Source organism: Oppia nitens, unplaced genomic scaffold, assembly GCF_028296485.1.
Source record: "Oppia nitens isolate AA-2021 unplaced genomic scaffold, nextdenovo-longstitch-racon4-pilon3 scaffold1_pilon_pilon_pilon, whole genome shotgun sequence".
NCBI lineage: Eukaryota > Metazoa > Arthropoda > Arachnida > Sarcoptiformes > Oppiidae > Oppia > Oppia nitens.
Window position 1 is genome coordinate 7,440,555 of NW_026533199.1, and position 22,320 is coordinate 7,462,874.

A 22,320-nucleotide genomic window follows, 5' to 3' on the forward strand; every position below is an offset into this window, starting at 1 on the left:
CAACACTCGGTAATAATCCATTGGTTGAGAAGTCAAAAAATAGGTTAACAATGAAAAAATGATGGCATTTATTATTAATGGCACCGATTCTACAATAATTTTCGATATAAAATAACAACCTGTGCTATACCATCCTTTAAAGTAAATTAATTAAATAATAAAATGTTTTACTAGTTTTCAATAAACTTACTGTTTTGGTGTTCATTAAGAAATATATGAATTTCTGATGAAAATGCTAACGATGTGATGGTTAGTGGCATAAACATAATGATAACTGAATTAAGAAATATAAACTTAATATTTTGATGAAGCAATTCGTCCGATTCCAGTGTCCGAAAGCAACTACTATTGACATCCCATAGACTATCGTAACAGCCATCTGTACGACCGATACCACTGCTGAACAACTGACTCGTTATGAGTGCCGTTAATATATAAAAGACTGATTGAAGTAAAAGAGGTTTCCATTGACTCATATATGTATAGAGCATCGACCGCATCATTAGGTGCCACAAGTCTGCAAATGTGAAGCGTTTAGTCTTAATATCAATTCCATGGGGACTATAAACAAGATGGTCGGCGGCAGTGTTAAGCACATGGCGTTTGGCACCGATATTTTGATTTTGAATTAAACGTTGTATACAATCGTTGTTTTCATTAATCGACGATATATTAAGCAATAACTCGATGGCTGTTTGATCTTCCCGTCTATCGGTCAAAATTTCTTCGATACCGCATTGCATGAGCACAGGTTGTAGTTGTTTGGGTTGTCCCGAAAAAATACAATGACCACCAATACTCAGTACATAAAGCTTATCAAACATTTGGACAATTTCGTTGTTTGGCTGATGAATGCTGGCTATGATTGCAATGTTATGTAACTGTGATAATGACTTAAGACTTCTCATAATCTGCAATTAATAATTAAAAATGATTATCTTATTAGTTATTTTTAAAATTTATTTATTACAGTTTCCGCGGCTTCACTGTCCAAACCAGTTGTCGGTTCATCAATGCATAACAAGTTAGGCTTTACCAGAGATGTCATCTCTAAAGCAATTGTTACCCGTTTTTGTTCGCCACCACTACAGTCAATAACACGAGTGTCCATCACATGTGATAACAATAATTCTTGTAATATATTCGTCACATTCAAGTTGTGATCAATTTTTTCATTTTTCAAACTATTTTTTAATTTTGAGGCGTAAATCATATTTTGTTTGACAGTTAATCCCAGAATGAGGTAATCTTTTTCATTTTGGCCAATAAGACAATTATTGATACGTTGTTTACCGGAAACGTAAATCTTGCTGTCACTGGAAAGACCTGATTTATGTTTACCATTTAGACACCTTAATAGTGTAGTCTTTCCCGCACCAGACGGTCCCATTAGGGCCGTCAATGAGCCGAAATCAACTGATCCATTAACTCTGTCCAATAACGTCTTATTTTGTCTCAATATACCTGAGATTGAGTACTTGAGATCAATCCATGCAATCGCTGTCTTATGGGTAGACATTGGGTGTTGACTACTATATTAAACACTAAATATTTTGATAAGTTTGTCAGTTAAGACTAATTGAACTATATTTTTAATTTACAATTTGAATAACAATATTAAAGTTCATTGATATTTAGCAATATATTTAGTAATTAAAAATGTTATGTTAATAAAAATACTACTAAAAATTGTCATTTTTGTAAAAACATTTTTATTTCTAACTAATTTTAACTTCCTTTAAGTTTAATTTGATATTAACAAAAAATATTATACACTTGCAATAGAGTAAAAATGAAATACAGATTTTGAAAATATCTATTTAATATTTAGTTTTATAATTATTAACTTTTATTAGTTAATTCTTAATTAATATAATAATTGATAAACTATAAAAAAAAAGATTTAATAATACTTAAACTATATTTCATTAAAATTATGTTAAATTTTATTATTAAAAAAAATAAAAATAGAATATTTATACAAAAATTTATAATTAAATGAAAATATAGTTAAATTGTAGTTAAAACAAAAGTACATCATTTTACTGATAATTAGCGTCATATAGTGTCATATTTGAGGTCAATAACATTGGTTATCAATTTATATAAATAATATCATTTATTACATTTATATTATTATATATTTTAATTAATTAATTAATAAACTACCAAAATAATGAATTTGACAAATTATTATACTATAATAATAATTGTAATTACTTTACAATGCAAACTGTCATTTGGACTTCAGACCCGTAATCGTCCAAAACAGGGGACCACTGCGGCACCCGAAGACAAAGGTTGCAGTAAACGGGAATTTGACCGCAAAATGTCTAACGTTTTTGGTCAGTTCGGTCCCGAAGATTACTCTTTTCCGACGACTAGAGACGATCTTAAAGAATACTGTCGGTTAGTATAACATACTGTATATAAATGTTATAATTCATATGATCTTAATTTTCTATTAATATTCAGTGATGTCAAGGATGCGAAAGACTTGAGCATAAAATATAGCGACGACTGTCTGGAGGGCACATCACAGACACTATTATCTTTGGCTAATTACAACTTCGACAAAGTAAACAAACAGTATTGTAGCAAAAATGGCAAAAAGAAAAATGATTTYCTCAGTTGGGGAAAGTGTGGTAATGTGGCTCAGCCTAAATTGAGAACCTGTTGGAGTAAAATGATTAATGTATTGGCCGTTACCAACAAAGTCAGAAATGAAAAAAGCAAAGTACCCATCATTTGCTGGTATGTATGAGTTATTTATAATAATTTATAATAATTTTTATTATGAATGTAATTAAAACATAATATTATAATTAATTTATTTTAGTAATTATTATGAATGGGTTCGCTGTACAGTCAATTCACTTAAAGAGAAAGGTCTGTCTGTTTGTTCAAATGATGCCATCAATGGCTTTGAGTCTCACATAAGGAAATCATCGGTTGACTCAATGAATCTWATTTGCAGCAAATATGAAGACGACTCCACAAAATGCAGTTCTTTGATGAAGGAATTGCCGGACAGTAAACCCAAAAAACTATATAAAACTCCTTATTTGTATATTTTTGAAATTTTTAAAAATCTTAAATAAATAATATAATTCATCTAATAATTAATGAATAGTTTGTAAAATTGTCAATTAATTAGTAATATACACTTGATTGTAATAACTAAAAAATTAATAAATAAATTTTATTTATATTATAATTATAAATTTTTATTGTAACATTTATTTACATAACAAACTAATTTTTATTTATTTTAATTAAATTTAATTATACTTTAAACATAATATAAATTTATTTCGTTACTTTATTATGATTATCACTTTAATATTATGGTAATACAACTCAAAATAAATGTATAAATAGATTATTATTTAACTTATTATATGTTAGAATATTTCATTATTGTATTTATTATAAAAAATAAATTATATTATTATTTTTATTCTAGTTGTTGACACTTTTAAAATCAATGTACTATAAATATTAAATGCTTAGTTTTTTTTGTTAAAAAATTAGTTTTATAGTATTATTTTTCATTTATTGTATATTTCAATATTATATTTACGTAAAAAAATTTATTAAAAAAATATTTTAATATACACAAAAATTTATAATTAATTTAAAGAATGTAATAAGATTTTGTTTATTATTTTAATGTTTTTTTTAATAATATTTATTTCTATAATTTCTATATAAATATTTATAATTTAAGTTATAGTTTAAATTTGAGATAAAATTCAATCAATAATTTTTTCTGTTTTTCATTACACATATAATATGAACATTTATCCAATGGTTGTACAGAATCTGGATATTCAATGGCAAATGGTTTGTTACCTCCAAAGTCTTGAGGAATGACATCCATTTGGACAAACCGTTCAATTTCTGTCATTGAAATCAATTTTAAATTGTCTCTCATATTCTTCTTTAAGAACATTAAAAACAATTTGAAAAACGGTATGAAAGCGGACGGAAAGTTAATTACATAGCAATACTTCAAGAGTCCGGGATAGTAGGCAAACAAAATTTGATTGACTTGACGCACCTGTTCTCCATCATAATTGGCCAAACCTATGAAACTAAAGTCAGTGACCATAAGCATACCATTACTGGCTGACAGTATGTCTAGTTTTTCAATGTGATGTACAATGAATTGAATAATTAGTGGAAGTATTTCACGCGACGGCTTCTTAACGTTACGGCCAGAGTTCCACAATATATACCGGCCCTCACTGTCCGGTCCCGAGACTTGAGTCGAGTTAATCTCATATAACTCTTTAGGATAGTAGTCGTCATTTCTGTCGAGCAAACCGTAAGTCTTTCTCCATTTAAGAGCAGAAATTAACATTTTATATGCTTTGCTCTCATCATTGTCATCAATGGCTAACCGGAACCGTTGTATTTGCCAATTATCATTCAAAGCTCTCTCCACATCCATTGCATAATAATCTTCTGTATTTAACTCGTATTCATTTTTTAACTTTTTTCTTATATTATTGATTTCATTTAATTCACTATCATTTGACATTTTCATTAATTTTATTAAACTATAGTTAGTTTTTTATTAAATTAATTTAATTTATTTATAATATTAATTCATACTTAAAAATTTTATGTTCAATATTTATATTTAAACTTTTGACTGATCATTTACTTAATAATTTACATCATATAATAGATGTGGTATATGTGTGTTACAGGAATTTACAATTGTTAAAACTAATAGTTGTGTTATTGTAATTAAATAATATTTTTTAGTTGTAAACTATGTGACAGATTAACGTTTTTTAATAGCTAAAATTCATACACTAACGTTATAAATTTTTATGAATTGTGTAATTAATTGTCAAAATAGGTTGTTTCCGCTAATCTATTAATAGCAATAACCAGAGTCATCCAGCATTTATTGTACGATATATACTGTAATAAATAAATTATTAAAATATTAGATTTAATATGTTATGAAAAATAAATTATAATTATTCCTGGCTATGCAATCAAATACAGTTCGCAATTAACAGTATAGTTCGCAATTTATCAGTAAGTTTTCAATGATATATATAATTTATGTAAAATCTTTTCACTTTAACTCATCATATCGTAAATTAAAATGATTTTTAAATTAAAAAATATTAGACAAATGCTTCAAATGCTTGACAAATATAAACTATATAAACTATATATATAAATTGTTTAATAAATAATATTTAAAAATATATAAATTTATGTGTAAAATATATTAATTGATTTTATAAGTTGTAATATATATATAATTTTTAAAAATGTCATTTCATAGAGATTGTAGTCCACAGGCGCCGATTCATATGATTGTTTTTAATTACTTAAGTCATGTTATACTTGTTTTAATAGCCTTTGTAAATGAGTTGTTATATATAATTCAAACTAAATTATTTTCAAATAATTGTCAAAAATCTAGTGATGAAAATAAATATCCGCAACCATTGTATGATAGTTTTTATGGATTTTATTATCGCAATATTATTTGGAGATTTCTGGATAGACTGGCACATCCTATTTGCTCATTACCTGGTCATCACTTAACTGTTATGGATAGAAGTTTTGACAAATCAACAAAAAAATTTAGGTATGTTAGGTGTTTTGATTTTTATAAAATTAATTCTAATATTTATTTTTATAAAATTAATTCTAATATTTATTTTTATAAAATTAATTCTAATATTTATTTTTATAAAATTCATTCTAATATTTATTTTTATAAAATTCATTCTAATATTTATTTTTATAAAATTAATTCTAATATTTATTTTTATAAAATTAATTCTAATATTTATTTTTATAAAATTAATTCTAATATTTATTTTTATAAAATTAATTCTAATATTTATTTTTATAAAATTCATTCTAATATTTATTTTTATAAAATTCATTCTAATATTTATTTTTATAGAATTAATTCTAATATTTATTTTTATAAAATTAATTCTAATATTTATTTTTATAAAATTAATTCTAATATTTATTTTTATATAGTTTAACTGGTAAAACAATTAATGCAATTAATTTTGGTTCCTATAATTATTTGGGTTATGCTGATAATGACGGCCCGATCGCTGATTGTGTTGAAAATAAAATTCATCAGTTAGGTGTAGGTGTGTGCGGAACGGCCATTGAAATTGGTTTGTATTTTAGTTTTATTAAGTTTTTAAAATATTTACGTATTTAAAAAAATATTTAAAAATTTCACAACTAATTTGATTTAAATTATGTTTACAGGGAAACAACAAATACATAACGACTTGGAGTCATTAGTGGCTAAATATTTGGGAACAACTGATGCCTTAGTGTTCGGTATGGGTTTTGGTACAAATGCTTATACAATGTCTGCTTTGTTTGGCAAAGGATGTCTTGTTATGAGTGATCAATTAAATCACGCTTCCATAGCATTGGGTTGTCGTTTATCGGGTGCTAATATTGAGATATTTAAACACAATGATATGGTTGACTTAGAGCAAAAAGTAAGACACGCCATACTTACTGGACAACCGCATACAGGAAAGTCATGGAAAAAAATTATTGTTATTGTTGAGGGCATCTATTCAATGGAGGGAACAATTGTAAATTTACCGGAAATTTTACGTATCAAGAAAACATATAAACTATATGTTTATGTCGACGAAGCACACAGTATAGGAGCTATTGGTCCTCAAGGAAGAGGTGTTTGCGACTACTATGGCTGTAATCCTCGAGACATTGATATACTTATGGGTACTTTTACAAAGAGTTTTGCAGCTGCGGGAGGATATATGGCTGGCAATGAAAAGACGATCAGATACTTGCGCTCTAAGACAGCAGCCTATCATTATGGGACACTTATGGCAGCTCCTGTAGCTCAACAAATCATATCTGTTTTAAGTGAATTATATTACAATCAAAATCAATCACATGAACGACTCAAACGTATTCATGAAAATACTTTATATTTTCGTCAAAAACTTAAACAATTGGGATATCATTTGGACGGAAACGACGACTCACCAGTTGTACCGCTTATGGTTTATATGGAGTCATATCTTAAGTAACTATTGATTATATCTTACAAAAATAATTTAGTATATAATTAATTGTATTTGTAATCATTTGTAGATATCTTTTGATAAAATTAATGGAGTCGGGAATAGCAACAATAGGAGTGGCCTATCCGGTCACTTCATTAATTGGGGTCAGAATAAGACTTTGTGTCAGTGCCTCACATACCAGAGCTATGTTAGACAAGGCTATTGAAACTATCGATACAATTGGCTCACAATTGGCCGTAAATTTTAATAAAAGCAAAGTTTTAAAATAAAGCCATAACTTTGCTTATTGTAATTATGTATTATATTTAGTAAATTATTTGATACATTTAAATCAATATTTGTAAAAATTCATTATTTATTACATTTGTAATTAAGTTGTTAAAAATTAAAGTATATGATAAAAATCTAAATATTTTTTTATTTTAAATTAATTTAAATAAGTTTTAATTAATAAATTTTACAAATTTATTATCATCAATTTTTATTTTCTTTTATATAAAGGGGAAAAAGTTAAAATACAATTCAATTAATTAATTGCTTATTAAACAAAATAAATTTAAAAATAAATTTTTAATGAAATATTAATGAATGCCGCAAAATATTTTTTTATGTTTAAACTTTAATATATATATAAAACTTAATATAAATGTATTTACCTTATATATATGTATTTAGATAAATAAGAAAAATTAATTATTTTTTTTTGATTATATTGATTTTAAATAAAATAATAATTTGACATACTAAAAATTACCTTCAATCAATAATAAAAATGAGTATGTCAATTTAATTTAAAAGATAATGTAATAATAATTGTTCCCGGAATTGACCCAGAATATTTTCAAAAATATGTACTAATTTCTCTGTTTATTTCACAACAATTTGATTACATTAATAATAATAATGTTTAACGATTAGTAGGTTTTATAGTGATTACGTGATCAGATATAAGCCATGATATGATTATTCAAAATGGTTTGTCTGTTATTTGTCTAATAATCTGGTTTTCTGTGGTTTTATGGGATTAATAGTAAGCAAGAGTTATAACATTGAGACACGTCTTAAAAATATAAGTAAAACAATCAGTATTTCAGTGTTTTTATAGAAAACACTTTCGTTTACATCAAATAAATACWATATGAATGACAACTCTGTTTCCGAACATTTTGTCGAACCCATAGAACCAAACCATAAGACACTCGAAAACAAATTTGTTTGGGATTTAATTGACTTAACATTTGTAAACTATAGTCAAATTAAACAATAAATATATGACAAACACATCAATATATATACTGTATGAACACTGACACACCTAATCTAATCTAATATTACAGTCAATTAAATAGTGTTTTAATTTTTGTTGTACTGTAGACCGGCATCATGTATGATACAGCCATTAATCTACTAATTTATCAATAAACTAATTAATTAATTAATACTACAAACTTATCTAAAACTTTATATAATGTTAGTACATATTATTTATAAATTAATTCTAATAACATATTTAAATTTAGTTAAATATTATTAAAAAGTTAGTTTTTAATTAAATTATGTGTTTTATAATTTGTCTAAAGTAACAAAAGTATTCATTAATTCAAAATTATTATCTGACAATATAATTACTTAATTATAATATAATTGTTATACCGGTATCAATACTGTATATAAATTATATATTTTTATAAGATTATATAAGATTTATAAAAATATTATTATTAACTAATTTGTTAAAATAAGTTGAAAATTACGTTAAAAATATCAACTTAAATACTAATATATCTTATTTATAATTAATAAATTATTAATAATAATAAGACACTTTAAATTACTTTTTAATCTTTAACTTTTCATATAATACCTGTAGATTGCATTTGGCAAAGTACTTGAAAAATACAGTCAAATTACATTAATAAATGAAAAAGTAACAAAAAAAATATTTATTTACTGTAATTGTTTATCAAATATTAATGATAATAATATAAGAATTTGATTGTAATATATAACACAAATGCGAAGGTCGTGTAAATTTCAAGGTCTCATAACTTTACAAAATAATTAATATTTTAAATGCTGACAAAAATAGTAATATTTTAGTAAATTATTTTGTTGTTGTTGTTATAATTTTATTAAAAATTATTTCTGTAATAAAATGAATAAATTATCAATAATAACGGATTTATCGCCATCACTACAATTTACAATTATATTTACTATTATGTCTTTCATGGCATTTATAAATGAATCACTTAATCACTGGCTATCAATTGTAAGCAAAACTATATTAATAGGGATTATATCCTATTTGCTGACCCTTTATATTAGAAAATATCGTAATAAAGTGTTTATCATTACTAAAGGCAAAGCTGTCTTAATAACAGGTTTGATATTTTTTATTTGTTTAAATTAATTTATAGTTTTATGTAACTTTAGCAATGTAGTTTAATAACAGTATTTTATTTTAAAAATTCACTGATTTTTGACAATGTTAATAAATAAATAAATAATTATATTAAAATAAACATTACATTATGAATCTATAAATGTTTTATATTATTATAACTTATACTGTATTATAATTAAATTGTATAATAGATTAGTTAAAATTATTTATTAATTTACATAAAATGATATAATATTTGATGCAATTAAGGTTGTGATACTGGTTTTGGTAATAAAATAGCGCTTAAACTAAATCGAAACGGCTTTAGAGTATACGCTACCGTATTGTCCGTATCAAGTAATGGTGCGAAACAATTATCTACAAATTGTGCATTTAATAACAAAATGCATATTTTGGATATGGATGTAACCAATGATGCAAACGTTTTGAACACTTACAAACACATAAAAAAAGATTTACAAACACATGGGGATCAATTGTGGGCAGTCATCAACAATGCCGGACTTTTCAGTTGCGGACATCTAGAGTGGGGAACATTGGATACTTTTCATAAGGTATTTGCAGTCAACGTATTTGGTATGATTCGGGTCACCCGTACATTCCTACCACTTATTAAAGTGTCAAAAGGTATGTATTATTAGTTATGTACCAAAAAAAATACCAAATAAAAAGTTAAATTATATAATTTATATAACATATTATTAGGTCGTGTGATAAATATGGTGAGTTTGGCCGGAAGGTTCACATTTGATTTGGGAGGCATTTATTGTATGACAAAACACGCGTGCATTGCATTTTGTGATACACTAAGACGTGAAATGCATAAATTTGGTGTAAAAGTCATTACTATTGAACCGGGACTCTTCAGGACACCCATGACTAATGAAAAATATATATCGGATTTGTTGATCAACACTTGGAACCAATCCAGTGATACCGTTAAAAAATCTTATGGAGAGTCATATTTGAATCTCCAGAAGGAAGTGGCGCTCGACTTTCACAATCGTTTTAAGGCCGGCAGTGATATCGGTTTAGTGGTCGACGATACGGTCGATGCCGTACTCAATAGTGAGCCGCAAATTATGTACCGACCCATTGAAGGCATACAAAGTAAAGTATTGACTTTACTTCCCGCATATATACCATCTAAATGGTTGGATCTAATAGTCTTTGCAAAAGACAAGTCTAAACCCGAAAATATTTATGACTGAAATTATATCAGTAGATAATATTAAAACTAATTTTTTATTTATATTAATATTTCTTTGATATGTATCCATACTATATTTCATATGACGTTATATGTTTAAATAATTAAAAAAATTAATATTTGTGTTAAATTTAACTAATTTAATATGAAATATACTCTACATTAATATTGTACAATAAATACTAATAATCTAAGCATACCTGTATGGTTGAAATGATTTCAAATAAATGTTTTTAATGGCAGGTAATTCAATCTTATTAAAGCAAACTTTAGATAACATTTTAATTTAATTAATTATAATTACAAATATAATACATTATTATTTATTATTATCATTTTTACTTTAATCAATTTACATTTTAAGAAAGTATTTAAGATTATTTGTGATATAGATATTTCAAAATTAGTTATATTCAATCATTATAGAGTCTATAATATAGATTATAATTTATAGTAATCAGTGTTGGCAAAGACAAAGTGTATGTATAATACAGTATAATACAATGTAAATTACATGACAATTTTGGCTTACAAAAAAATTTTAGCGCCACCTAGTAACAAAAATACAAAAATTCACAAACAAACACATGTTTTGTAATAATAATTATTTTTTTATTTAAAAAAAAATTTGAAATTAATTATTCAATTTAATTCTGGTATTGAAATATATTAATAAAATAATTAATATTAATTTTTAATAGTTTTAGAAAACAACGATTCTAATAACGATATTGAAATTATGTAATAATAATAATTTTAATAAAAAAATATTTATCATAACATTTTTTGTTAATATGTACTTCATTGCACTTTTAATACAATAATAATATTAAATATGTAATAAACATTAGATATACGATATCCTATTATAACATTTAATAATTCTTTAATTAAACATAAATTTCATATTAGCCTTACTTACAGTATATAAATAGTCATTTTCAATATTATACTGTATATTAAATTTTGGATTGTTATGTATGTAATTATAATGACCATGGTCATTACTAAATATTTACTGTAATATATGTTTTACGAATTAAACTTCAATACTGTATGCCTTTGGGTAAAACAATATTTTTCACGAACTCCTGAAAGGAGTACATACTGTATCTGAATTCTATATTTCCGTCCGTCCGTCCGTCAGTCTGTCCGCATTTAATTTAATTTTGAAATTTTGACTTCATATTTGGATTAAGCATAAAAAATAAGGTATAGGGGATTAGTATACAAATTTTTATAACTAGGTACATAGATAAAATGGCGGACAAAGTTCAAGATAAATTAATTTAATATTTAAAGCTTAGATTTGGATAAAGCATAAAAATGAGTTAGCAAATGGAATTAGCATATAATACTAATTTTTATATCTTCAAGAACATAAAAAATGACGGTTAAATTAATACTTTTTAAATTTAACATAAAATTTAAAGTATCATAACTTCTTTGTTATTTTATGTCATATATGACTAAAGTTGAGTTTATTATGTCTTACTTAATCATTTGATACCATATATGACAAGAGTTGAGTTTATTTTGTTATACTGAGTCATTTGATTTTAATTAAAAAATTTACTTTGGATAAGGAGTTCGTATGGAAATGCTATCTAGCATTCTCAACTGGTTAAAAATATCTTTTGATATTAATTTAATAATTATCAAAATATACTCTACAGTACTATCAAGGTCTTAAAATGACTGTTTATTTGACTGTAAACATAACATGAAAATATCTAATACTTTTTACTATTCAATAGTTTAGTAATAAATATATATCTAATTTAACTAATATTTAATTAACATAAATTTACTGTAATTTTAAATATAATTTTAACTAAATTTAGTAAATAATTGTAATTATAATTTGTGAGATAATACTGTAGATCATATAAAATAATAAAATTCTAAGTATTGTTATTATAATAACATTATGAATAAAGTGTTTCGTAAACTATCGGTAACTAAATTGACGGCCAATTTTGCCGAAGCTGTCAAAATAGTGACCCAACCATTGCAAGAGCCGGCAGCTAATGAGGTGCTGATAAAAAATATCTACGCCGGTGTCAATGCATCCGATGTCAACATAACTGCCGGCAGATATTTCACTGACGCTAAAGTACCGTTTGATGTCGGCTTTGAGGTATTGGTCATTGTTTTGTAATAACAAATATTGTGTCCATTTTTTACTGATTAGGGACTGGGAGTGATTGCTGCTGTCGGCAAAAATGTCAAACGATATAATGTGGGTCAGCCCACACTCTATTTAGAGACCAAAGCATATTCAGAATATGTGGTAATAACTAATATTATCTAAATTTATTTATAATTAAGTTTTATATTTTTTGAATGCTATGCATATAAATTAATATAATATATATTATTATACTTTAATTGAATAGTACGCTAAACCAGATAATGTAATACCAATACCTGAATTAAAACCAAAATATCTGACATCACTTGTCAGTGGACTTACCGCTAGTATAGCACTTGATMGGGTATGATATATATATATATATATATATATATATTATATACAGTAAATTAAACAATTATATATATTTGTGAAAAAGTCGGGTCATATTAAAAAAGGCGAAACAGTTCTAATAACAGCAGCCGCCGGTGGGACAGGTATTGTGGAAAATAAAGTTATTTACTATTAAAAGTTTTATGAATAAACACTATAACAATACAGTATTATAGGTCATATTTGTGTCCAATGGGCCAAATCGAAAGGTTGTCATGTGATCGGAACGACATCATCGCCAGAAAAGGTACGACTTTTGCAGGACATTGGATGCGATCGTGTAATCGATTACAAGAAGGAAAATCTGAGTCATGTCCTTAAAAATGAATATCCGGTTTGTTTGCAAATATTTTTAAAGTAATACTGTATTCACATAAATATTGATAATTATATATTGATTGCGAAGAAAGGTATTGATGTTATTTGGGAATCAATTGGAGGAGAAATATTCAATACATTAGTAAAACATTTAAAAATTAAAGGAAGACTTATAGTAATCGGTAGTATAAGTGGTTACATAAGCGGCGGATCCAATATAGACACCAATATAACACAACTAACTAATAGAGTAAATGCTTATAATTTTTATTATTTTAATTTTTTTTGCTGATAATTATTTATAATATATAATAATTTTTTAGTTAATAATGAAATCAAACTCATTAAATGGCTTTCTATTGACACAATTTACTGAAGATTTTCCACAATATCTACCAAAATTGATGACAATGTTAGCCAATAATGAATTGAAGTCAATATTAGATTTTGGTGACAACTCTAGTGACGGACAGTTTGCTGGCATTGAGTCTGTTATGAGGGCTGTCGAGGTATGCTTTGATATTTCTATTGTTATATAATATTTGTACTAATTTTATATACTGTACTATACATGTATAACATTTGTATTGTATTGTTGTATAATTTCAATTAGCATTTGCATAGTGGAAAAAGCACCGGAAAAGTAGTCGTTAAGATACAGGAGCCGTAAAAATGACTGAAAAGTACATTTGAGAACTTATTTTGATATATTAGACAACAAAATATTGAATTCACATTTTTTACTAATAAAATTTGCTTATATCTTAAAAATAGATAACACAAACTTTTATAATTTAATAAAAAAAACTTGCAAATGGCATATACTGTATTAAATGTCAATGTATTTTGTATGTATTGTATGATAAAACAACATAATTTATGTAATTGAAAACAAAAATAGTTATTTTTGTTTCTATTTTCACGAATTCCTGAAAGGAATACGTATATGCATTCTAAAAGTCTGTCCGTCTGTCTGTCCGTTTTCTGTCTGTCCCACATAGATTAGTGGTTCGAATACTCTGCTACAAAATTTTTTTTGATTTTTTTTTATTTTATTTTTTTATAAAGCATAAAAAATGAGCTATGGGATAAGTATTGAAATTTTGATATTTCATCAGGAACATAGAGAAAATGGCGTCTAAAAATTAATTTTTTTTTTGTTTTTTTCACGAATTCCTGAAAGGAATACGTATATGCATTCTAAAAGTCTGTCCGTCTGTCCGTCTGTCCGTCTGTCCGTCTGTCCGTCTGTCCCACGAGGACATAGGTTCGAATCCAGGCTCCGCTACAAAATTTTTTTTTGGTTTTTTTCTTTTTTAAGTTAAGGAGATCGTATGAGAATGCTTTTGAAGCATTCTCAACTTGTTTTTTTTATTTTAAAAATTTTTTTTCCTTTTTAAGTTAAGGAATTCGTGTGGAAATGCTTTTAAAGCATTCTCAGCTGGTTTATAATGAAAGTACAATAATTGCTATTAAATTAATTTTAATCTCCAAATATTATACAAAATGAATAAGTATTTAAATTGAAAAGTTATAAATGATTGTACAATAAATTAAATTATTAATTTTTATATTTTTTAAACAAATTGAAAAGATATTTAGAATTAAATTAATAAAAGTTGATTTAAAATTATAAGAAAAATTTAAAGTTTTTTATTTTGTCTCTGTTTAGAGACAATAATTGTCAATCATTTTATGAATTATGAAATAGTTGTTTATTGAAATGCAATCATATTATACAGTATTATATTATTAATTTAAAGCACAAAYTACAGTTGTATACAAAATACCGGTATATAATAGAGTTGGGTTACTTTATTAGGGAGGGAAACTTCCTTATAAAATCCCTCTAATTTTCATGGAAAATATTTAAATATATATTAAATAGATTCCCATAAGAATTCCCAGGGAATGGGGAACATAAGGAACTTTTGGWTAATAAAACGAGGGAAGAAATCTGATCGAACCTTAATTATAAGTATATTGTAATACTGTATAACTTATGCTTATTGAAGGTCAATTCAGTGCTAAATACTGTATTTATAAGTTATAAATAATAATTATAATAATAAACAGTATTATTTGAAAAGTTACATTGATAACTTTTAGATTATACTAAATTTATAATAGATATACAATTTGTACTAACAATACACTTGATATAACCAATGAAAAACAGTTTAATTGATTACTCACTTGAAGTCACTTCACATTCAAATACATACATATATTACACGTATATCTTGTTTTATCTCCAGTTTTTGTGTAGACATTAATTTCAGTATAATATCTGAAATTTTATATAAACTTTAAAAATTTGAAGACTAATAAAAATATTTTTAAGTGAAACTTATAGCTAAACTATTGAATATATATATACAAAATATGTCAAAAACATTTAAAAAGTTATCTGTGGTTAAAAAGACGGCCAATTTTCGTGAAGCTGTCAAAGTGGTTGACGTACCGTTAGTTCCGCCAACTGATGAYCAAATCTTAGTGAAAGTGGTGTACGCGGGGGTCAACGCCACTGATATTAACATAACTGCTGCCCGTTATTTCACTGATGGGAAACTACCCTTTGATATTGGATTAGAGGTGCGATTCATATCTTATATTTTTATTAATATTTCTTAAATTAATTAAATACTAAAATAAAAATTAACTAAATGTTGAATTTTATTGATAGGCGTTGGGTCTTATAGAAGCTATTGGTAAAAATGTGTCCAACTTTAAGGTGGGACAACCAGTCGTTTCATTTGGTGTCACACCTAAAGCCTACAGTGAATATCTGGTATTGTTATATATATTGAATATATGATAATAATTTTAAAAAAAAAATTAATTGTGTAAAAGCTTAGTTTAAATTAATTGTATTTAATTCAAACAATTATAGTACGCAAAAGCAGATGAATTGGTTCCCATCCCTAGTATTAAACCAGAATTTCTTTCACTTTTTGTCTGTGGTTTAACAGCAACTACTGGTTTGGATGAGGTATTGATTTATTATTATTTATTTAAATTATTAATTTAACTAATATTTAATTTGATATTAAAATAATTTAATTAAAAGGCCGGTCGTATAAAATCGGGTGAAAAAGTATTGATAACAGCATCTGCCGGCGGAACCGGACATATAGCTGTTCAATGGGCTAAACAAAAGGGCTGTTATGTCATAGGAATGACATCATCTACAGAAAAGGCTAAACTACTCAAAGAATTGGGAACCGATCGAGTGATTAATTATAAGACTGAAAATTTAGACGAAGTGCTCACTAAAGAGTTTCCGGTTTGTAAACATTTGTATTATTTTTTATCATTTATTATAATTGTGTCAAAATTATCATCAGAATGGTATTGATGTGATTTGGGAGACAATCGGAGGTAAAACATATGAAACTCTGTTTAATCATTTGGCACCAAAAGGACGACTCGTTATTGTTGGCGGTATTACTGGTTATCAAACGGAAGGTTTTCTTGACATTCAAATACCAAATTTAAATACAAAAGTATTTCTTTTTATAACAAATAAAAAAATAATTAAAAATAATTTTTTATATAATTGATAGCTATTAATGGGTAATAAGAGTCTTACCGGATATATTTTGTCGGGATTTAACCATTTATTCCCTGAATATTTGACAAAATTAATTGGAGATGTGGTCAACAATAAGTTGAAAATTGTTATAGATTTGGGACAAAATACCACTGAAGGAGAATTTAAAGGCATTGATGGTGTGGTCAGAGGGGTTGAGGTATACTTTATATTGATTTTTATATTATTATTATTTCTAATCATTGTAATTAAATCCAGTAATTTTTATATATAAACAATTTGTTTAATCAATAATAATAATTAACATTTTGTTTAATCAATAGCACTTGCATTCGGGTCGCAATATTGGCAAAGTTATTATCAAAATACAAGATCACTAATCAATTTAAAACATCATTTAATTAGACATATATTATTAAATTTATTTGACAATCTTATAAATCACTTTTTAATAAATTTTATATTATTTTCTATCAAGTAATAAAATTTTTATATAAACAAATTCATGTTTTATTATTGCATAGATGTAAAGCGGTTAAGGCAAACCTCCCGAACCCCCAGTGGGTTATAATTGGAGAGGTTTGAACTGCTTGTTAGGGGAACTCAGATGTTTGGCCGATCGGTATCTCAACACAAGACAGTAATCAAACAACAAAACTATTTATTATTATTAACTTAAACACAATATTATCATCGGCTCGGCTATACTGTAGGCCTGCCGTGACTTAACATAACTAAGCGACTAAAATGCTTAAATTACTTATAAAATATTAAGCATTAAATTATATTCAAAACTAATGGAAAATACCTAAAATATATATACAATGTTATAGTTTAAACTTTTGACTCTAAAATATTATACAAAAATATCATAAACTTGTAGTCAAAGCTAACAATCCGTTACAGATGTATAAAAAATTATTATTAGGATATATTAAATAATACAACTGTAATAATAGTATTAAAAAGCATTTATTCGTAAAATTATCTATTTTACTCAAAAAGTTGTTACTATAAAATATTTTATAATAATTTATTTTATTAACAATTAAATTATGTTAACTCAACAAAAGCACATATGATTACCGAAAGTATTGTATTAAAAGATATATTATAGCAGTTATACATAGCTTTAATTTTTTTACTAAATTCAACTCCAATTATATATTATAGATTCTATATAATAATAATATAGAAGTTATCATTGATTATAATGTAAATTAAATTATATTTGCTGTTTACTATTATACTGTATAACAGATACCACAATTAAAACGCAATTAATGTTATGATGTTTTAATTTAATAGAGATGTAGTGATAAAAAAATCATTTTAAGATTTATTATAACCGGTAAATCTCAGACGTGTTATATAAGTTTCATAAAGCAATAGATAATATATTATACAATTTAGAGAGACTTAAACAGCGGCGGCGGCGATGCGGCGGCGATGCTATTAATTACAATTATCTGGTCAACAATAAATTTGATTAAAAAGTGACCAAGGGCAATGTTGTAGAAAATTTTAAACTGAATAAAATTGTAATTGGTCATTTTTAAATTAATTGTATGATTGGCCAGATAATTTATATTCGACTGTTTAAAAAATTTATAAATGATAGTCGACTGCAATTATCTGGCCAATCATATAATTAATTAAAAAATGACCAATTACAATTTTATTCAGTTTAAAATTATCTACAACATTACCATTGGTCACTTTTTAATCAAATTTATTGTTGACCAGATAATTTTAATTAATAGCGCCGCCGCTGTTTAAGACTCTCTGTACAATTTATATACTGTATATTACAATTCGAAACTGTTAACTGACTAAATTCAAATAATAAAATAAAAATAAATTGAGTAAATTAAAGTTACATTGATTAATTTAATTTAAACTATTATTAATATTTCTAATTTTAAATTAGTTAAGTACTAAATTAGTACATTTTTAGTATTTTTTTTAATTTACTGATAAAAGTTTATTTATTAATAATAATGAACTAATACTACAAAATGCATAAGTTTTATAATAAAATTTAGATTATTTCCATTGACAATAAATTGCAATATAYCGATACATACATTAAATATTTATATAAATACTATTCGTATAAATTTAATAAAAGTGTGAAACAAATATTTTATAGACATTTTCAATAATATTTTGTAAAAAATTAATTTTTTCAATTATACATACATTATGTCAAAGACATTTAAAAAGTTGTCTGTCGTTAACTTAAGTCCTAACTTTCGTGAATCGGTCGCTAAAGTATTGGCACCGTTAGTACAGCCAACTGATGACCAGATATTAATGAAAGTATTTTACGTTGGGGTCAATGCCGCCGATGTTTTGATAACTGATGGTTTTGCTTTCAGTAGTGATAAATTACCGTTTGATTGTGGAATGGAAGTATGATTTATATTTTATTTTTTAATCAATTTTATAATTTATCAATTTATTTATCAATACAATATTAAGCAAACTAAAAATCATTTATCTGTACTAATATAATAATTAATATAAATTCTGATTAAAATTATTTTAAAAATTATTACATTTTTATAATAATTCAAATATATAATAATATAGTTTAAATGAATTAAACAAATCTAATAAATTGTATTTTAATTATCAGGCATTAGGTGTAATAGAGGCGATCGGTAAAAATGTGATYAATTTCAATGTGGGACAATCAGTAGTGGCATATASTATAACACCAAAAGCATATTCTGAATATTTGGTAATTTTACTAATAGTTAAATTGTTTTAAATACTGTTTGTTAAATGTTTGTCTGAAAATTCATTTAATAGTATATAAGTGCCGATGAAGTACATCCCGTTCCGAGTATTAAACCAGAATTTCTTTCACTTTTTGCTTGTGGTTTGACAGCAGCTATTGGTTTGGATGAGGTATTGATTTATTATTATTTATTTAAATTATTAATTTAACTAATATTTAATTTGATATTAAAATAATTTAATTAAAAGGCCGGTCGTATAAAATCGGGTGAAAAAGTATTGATAACAGCATCTGCCGGCGGAACCGGACATATAGCTGTTCAATGGGCTAAACAAAAGGGCTGTTATGTCATAGGAATGACATCATCTACAGAAAAGGCTAAACTACTCAAAGAATTGGGAACCGATCGAGTGATTAATTATAAGACTGAAAATTTAGACGAAGTGCTCACTAAAGAGTTTCCGGTTTGTAAACATTTGTCTTATTTTTTATCATTTATTATAATTGTGTCAAAATTATCATCAGAATGGTATTGATGTGATTTGGGAGACAATCGGAGGTAAAACATATGAAACACTGTTTAATCATTTGGCACCAAAAGGACGACTCGTTATTGTTGGCAGTATTAGTGGTTATCAAAGTGATGATCATATTTCTGACATTCAAATTAATAATTTAAATACAAAGGTATTTCTAACATCATTTAAAAAATTAATATAAATTGTAAGTAATTTTTTTATAGTTAATGTTTGGAAACAAAAGTCTTGTTGGATTTGGACAGTTAGCATATATTGATTTGTTACCCAAATATCTAAAACAATTAATTGAAGACATAATGAATAATAAACTGAAAACTATTATAGATTTAGGTTATAATGATTCTGACGGAGAATTTTTTGGTTTGGATGGAGTAGTCCGAGGGGTTGAGGTATTCATTAGTTTTGCATTATTTTTATAATTTTAATAATAATTTGTTTATATATTATAGTATTTGCTTTCGGGTCGTAATATTGGTAAAGTTGTTGTCAAAATTCAAAATTATTAAATTATAAAATTTTTATGATTTTCATATATACTGTATAACACTTAACATTTACTGTATGAGTATTATAAATAAAAGTTACTGTATATCCATAAAATATCCAATATAAATATTGTAATATCTTGTCTTTATTATATTTTATTTTAACGAAATAATTATGTTAATTTTAATTGTAATAATTATTATTTAATTATTTTATATCTAAGTTAATGTTTTTACCTTAAAGCTCAAAGATTTAAATTATAGTTAATTAAAGTACATTTGAACATTATAGTTATTATAGTTATTTATTTATCACATTTATAAATAGTTAATTATGCATTTGTAATATAATTATATATTTAAATTTTTATTTATTTATTTTATCGATGTATCAAAAAGTATATAAAATTCATGATTACATATAAAGTATGTATTTTCTTACTTTTATTTGACATCAGTTTAATTTAACAAATATATCAATAAAATTATATCAATTAATCGTAATTTCAATAATCAATTATAATTTATGTCTAATTATTTCTTAACAATTATAATGTATTTGTTTTCAACATATATCTGATATTTTTTATTTAATTAGACGACTCATTGATATTTCAATATACTTATGATTATATCATATAAATTAAATCTAATAACTTATATCTAATAATATTAAATTATATAAATGATTATCTGATAAATTGAATCAATTGTTTATTTAAATTAAAGATAAAACCAATTGATGTCATAAATACAGTCATTTCCTTTAAATATGATAAGCATTTAGTTTAGGTGTTGTCGTACAGACACTCACTGACCGAATGATACTATAATATACTGTAATAATAAACTCTATATACTAGGGTTGGAAAAATACAAGGTTTTCAATTTTGGTTTCTATAATACAGTATAATATAGTACTGTATAATGCAATGTATTGCACGTGCATATGTATTATACATTTTTAAAAACAAATATATATTAAAATAATTAAATTAAATCAAAAATATGTTAAAAAGTTTATAAAAGTTATTTAATGTTAATATAATTGTTTAAAACTTTTTTGTAAAAATAATACCAAATCTATATGTATTATAAAACATATCTATTTTTGATATTAGGTGATGCTAACTTTCGTATTGTATGGCAAATTTGATAAGGTATTATACATTGTATTATACGGTACAGTATAATACACTTTGTTTTATACAAACAGTTTGTTTCTGTCAACACTAATATCATTTAATTGTTTGCCAAATGTAAGATTGATTGTCTATAATGTTATTTCAATGCAAACAATACATACAATAATAATAAAAGCATTGATATTAAAGACAACAATTGATTGCTATTTGACAAGTGATTCATTGATTGATTGATTGATTGATTGAATGTCTAATTATGTTTCAAATGCTTATCGATGTTAAACATAATATCATATTATAATAAACTGTAATAA

General features: G+C 25.0%; 8 protein-coding genes across 8 annotated transcripts; 6 read left to right on the top strand and 2 right to left on the bottom strand.

Annotated features, from left to right (window-relative positions):
* Window positions 1–170: 170 nt before the first annotated feature.
* LOC128966476 (ATP-binding cassette sub-family G member 1-like) lies at window positions 171–1,519 on the bottom strand. The gene is made up of 3 exons (XM_054313325.1): window positions 1,285–1,519; window positions 971–1,131; window positions 171–911 (listed from the first exon to the last, which is right to left on the bottom strand). The coding sequence occupies exons 1-3, from the start codon at window positions 1,517–1,519 to the stop codon at window positions 171–173; spliced, it is 1,137 nt and encodes a 378-aa protein (XP_054169300.1).
* Window positions 1,520–2,329: 810 nt separating this feature from the next.
* Window positions 2,330–3,089, top strand: LOC128966477 (uncharacterized; the record flags this gene model as incomplete). Its single annotated transcript, XM_054313326.1, has 3 exons — window positions 2,330–2,409; window positions 2,476–2,754; window positions 2,840–3,089. Coding segments are annotated over exons 1-3 (609 nt in total), but the record flags the coding sequence as incomplete, so codon positions are not given.
* Window positions 3,090–3,755: 666 nt separating this feature from the next.
* On the bottom strand, window positions 3,756–4,546 carry LOC128966478 (uncharacterized). The gene is made up of 2 exons (XM_054313327.1): window positions 3,856–4,546; window positions 3,756–3,772 (listed from the first exon to the last, which is right to left on the bottom strand). Exons 1-2 carry the CDS (start codon window positions 4,544–4,546, stop codon window positions 3,756–3,758), a joined length of 708 nt encoding a protein of 235 aa, XP_054169302.1.
* Window positions 4,547–6,377: 1,831 nt separating this feature from the next.
* LOC128966479 (serine palmitoyltransferase 2-like) lies at window positions 6,378–7,345 on the top strand. The gene is made up of 2 exons (XM_054313328.1): window positions 6,378–7,075; window positions 7,144–7,345. Exons 1-2 carry the CDS (start codon window positions 6,378–6,380, stop codon window positions 7,343–7,345), a joined length of 900 nt encoding a protein of 299 aa, XP_054169303.1.
* A 1,835-nt stretch (window positions 7,346–9,180) lies between these two features.
* On the top strand, window positions 9,181–10,733 carry LOC128952062 (retinol dehydrogenase 16-like). Its single transcript, XM_054297395.1, has 3 exons — window positions 9,181–9,460; window positions 9,733–10,110; window positions 10,189–10,733. The coding sequence occupies exons 1-3, from the start codon at window positions 9,232–9,234 to the stop codon at window positions 10,692–10,694; spliced, it is 1,113 nt and encodes a 370-aa protein (XP_054153370.1). The 5' UTR covers window positions 9,181–9,231; the 3' UTR covers window positions 10,695–10,733.
* A 1,795-nt stretch (window positions 10,734–12,528) lies between these two features.
* LOC128952040 (prostaglandin reductase-3-like) lies at window positions 12,529–14,312 on the top strand. Its single transcript, XM_054297364.1, has 8 exons — window positions 12,529–12,833; window positions 12,888–12,986; window positions 13,093–13,191; window positions 13,267–13,324; window positions 13,397–13,554; window positions 13,627–13,788; window positions 13,862–14,047; window positions 14,152–14,312. Exons 1-8 carry the CDS (start codon window positions 12,624–12,626, stop codon window positions 14,206–14,208), a joined length of 1,029 nt encoding a protein of 342 aa, XP_054153339.1. The 5' UTR covers window positions 12,529–12,623; the 3' UTR covers window positions 14,209–14,312.
* Window positions 14,313–15,772: 1,460 nt separating this feature from the next.
* LOC128952011 (prostaglandin reductase 3-like) lies at window positions 15,773–17,554 on the top strand. The gene is made up of 7 exons (XM_054297333.1): window positions 15,773–16,133; window positions 16,225–16,329; window positions 16,432–16,530; window positions 16,609–16,824; window positions 16,886–17,044; window positions 17,105–17,290; window positions 17,415–17,554. Exons 1-7 carry the CDS (start codon window positions 15,924–15,926, stop codon window positions 17,469–17,471), a joined length of 1,032 nt encoding a protein of 343 aa, XP_054153308.1. The 5' UTR covers window positions 15,773–15,923; the 3' UTR covers window positions 17,472–17,554.
* A 1,733-nt stretch (window positions 17,555–19,287) lies between these two features.
* On the top strand, window positions 19,288–20,882 carry LOC128966480 (prostaglandin reductase-3-like). Its single transcript, XM_054313329.1, has 7 exons — window positions 19,288–19,506; window positions 19,733–19,837; window positions 19,909–20,007; window positions 20,086–20,301; window positions 20,363–20,524; window positions 20,580–20,765; window positions 20,826–20,882. The coding sequence occupies exons 1-7, from the start codon at window positions 19,297–19,299 to the stop codon at window positions 20,880–20,882; spliced, it is 1,035 nt and encodes a 344-aa protein (XP_054169304.1). The 5' UTR covers window positions 19,288–19,296.
* The last annotated feature ends 1,438 nt before the right edge of the window (window positions 20,883–22,320 follow it).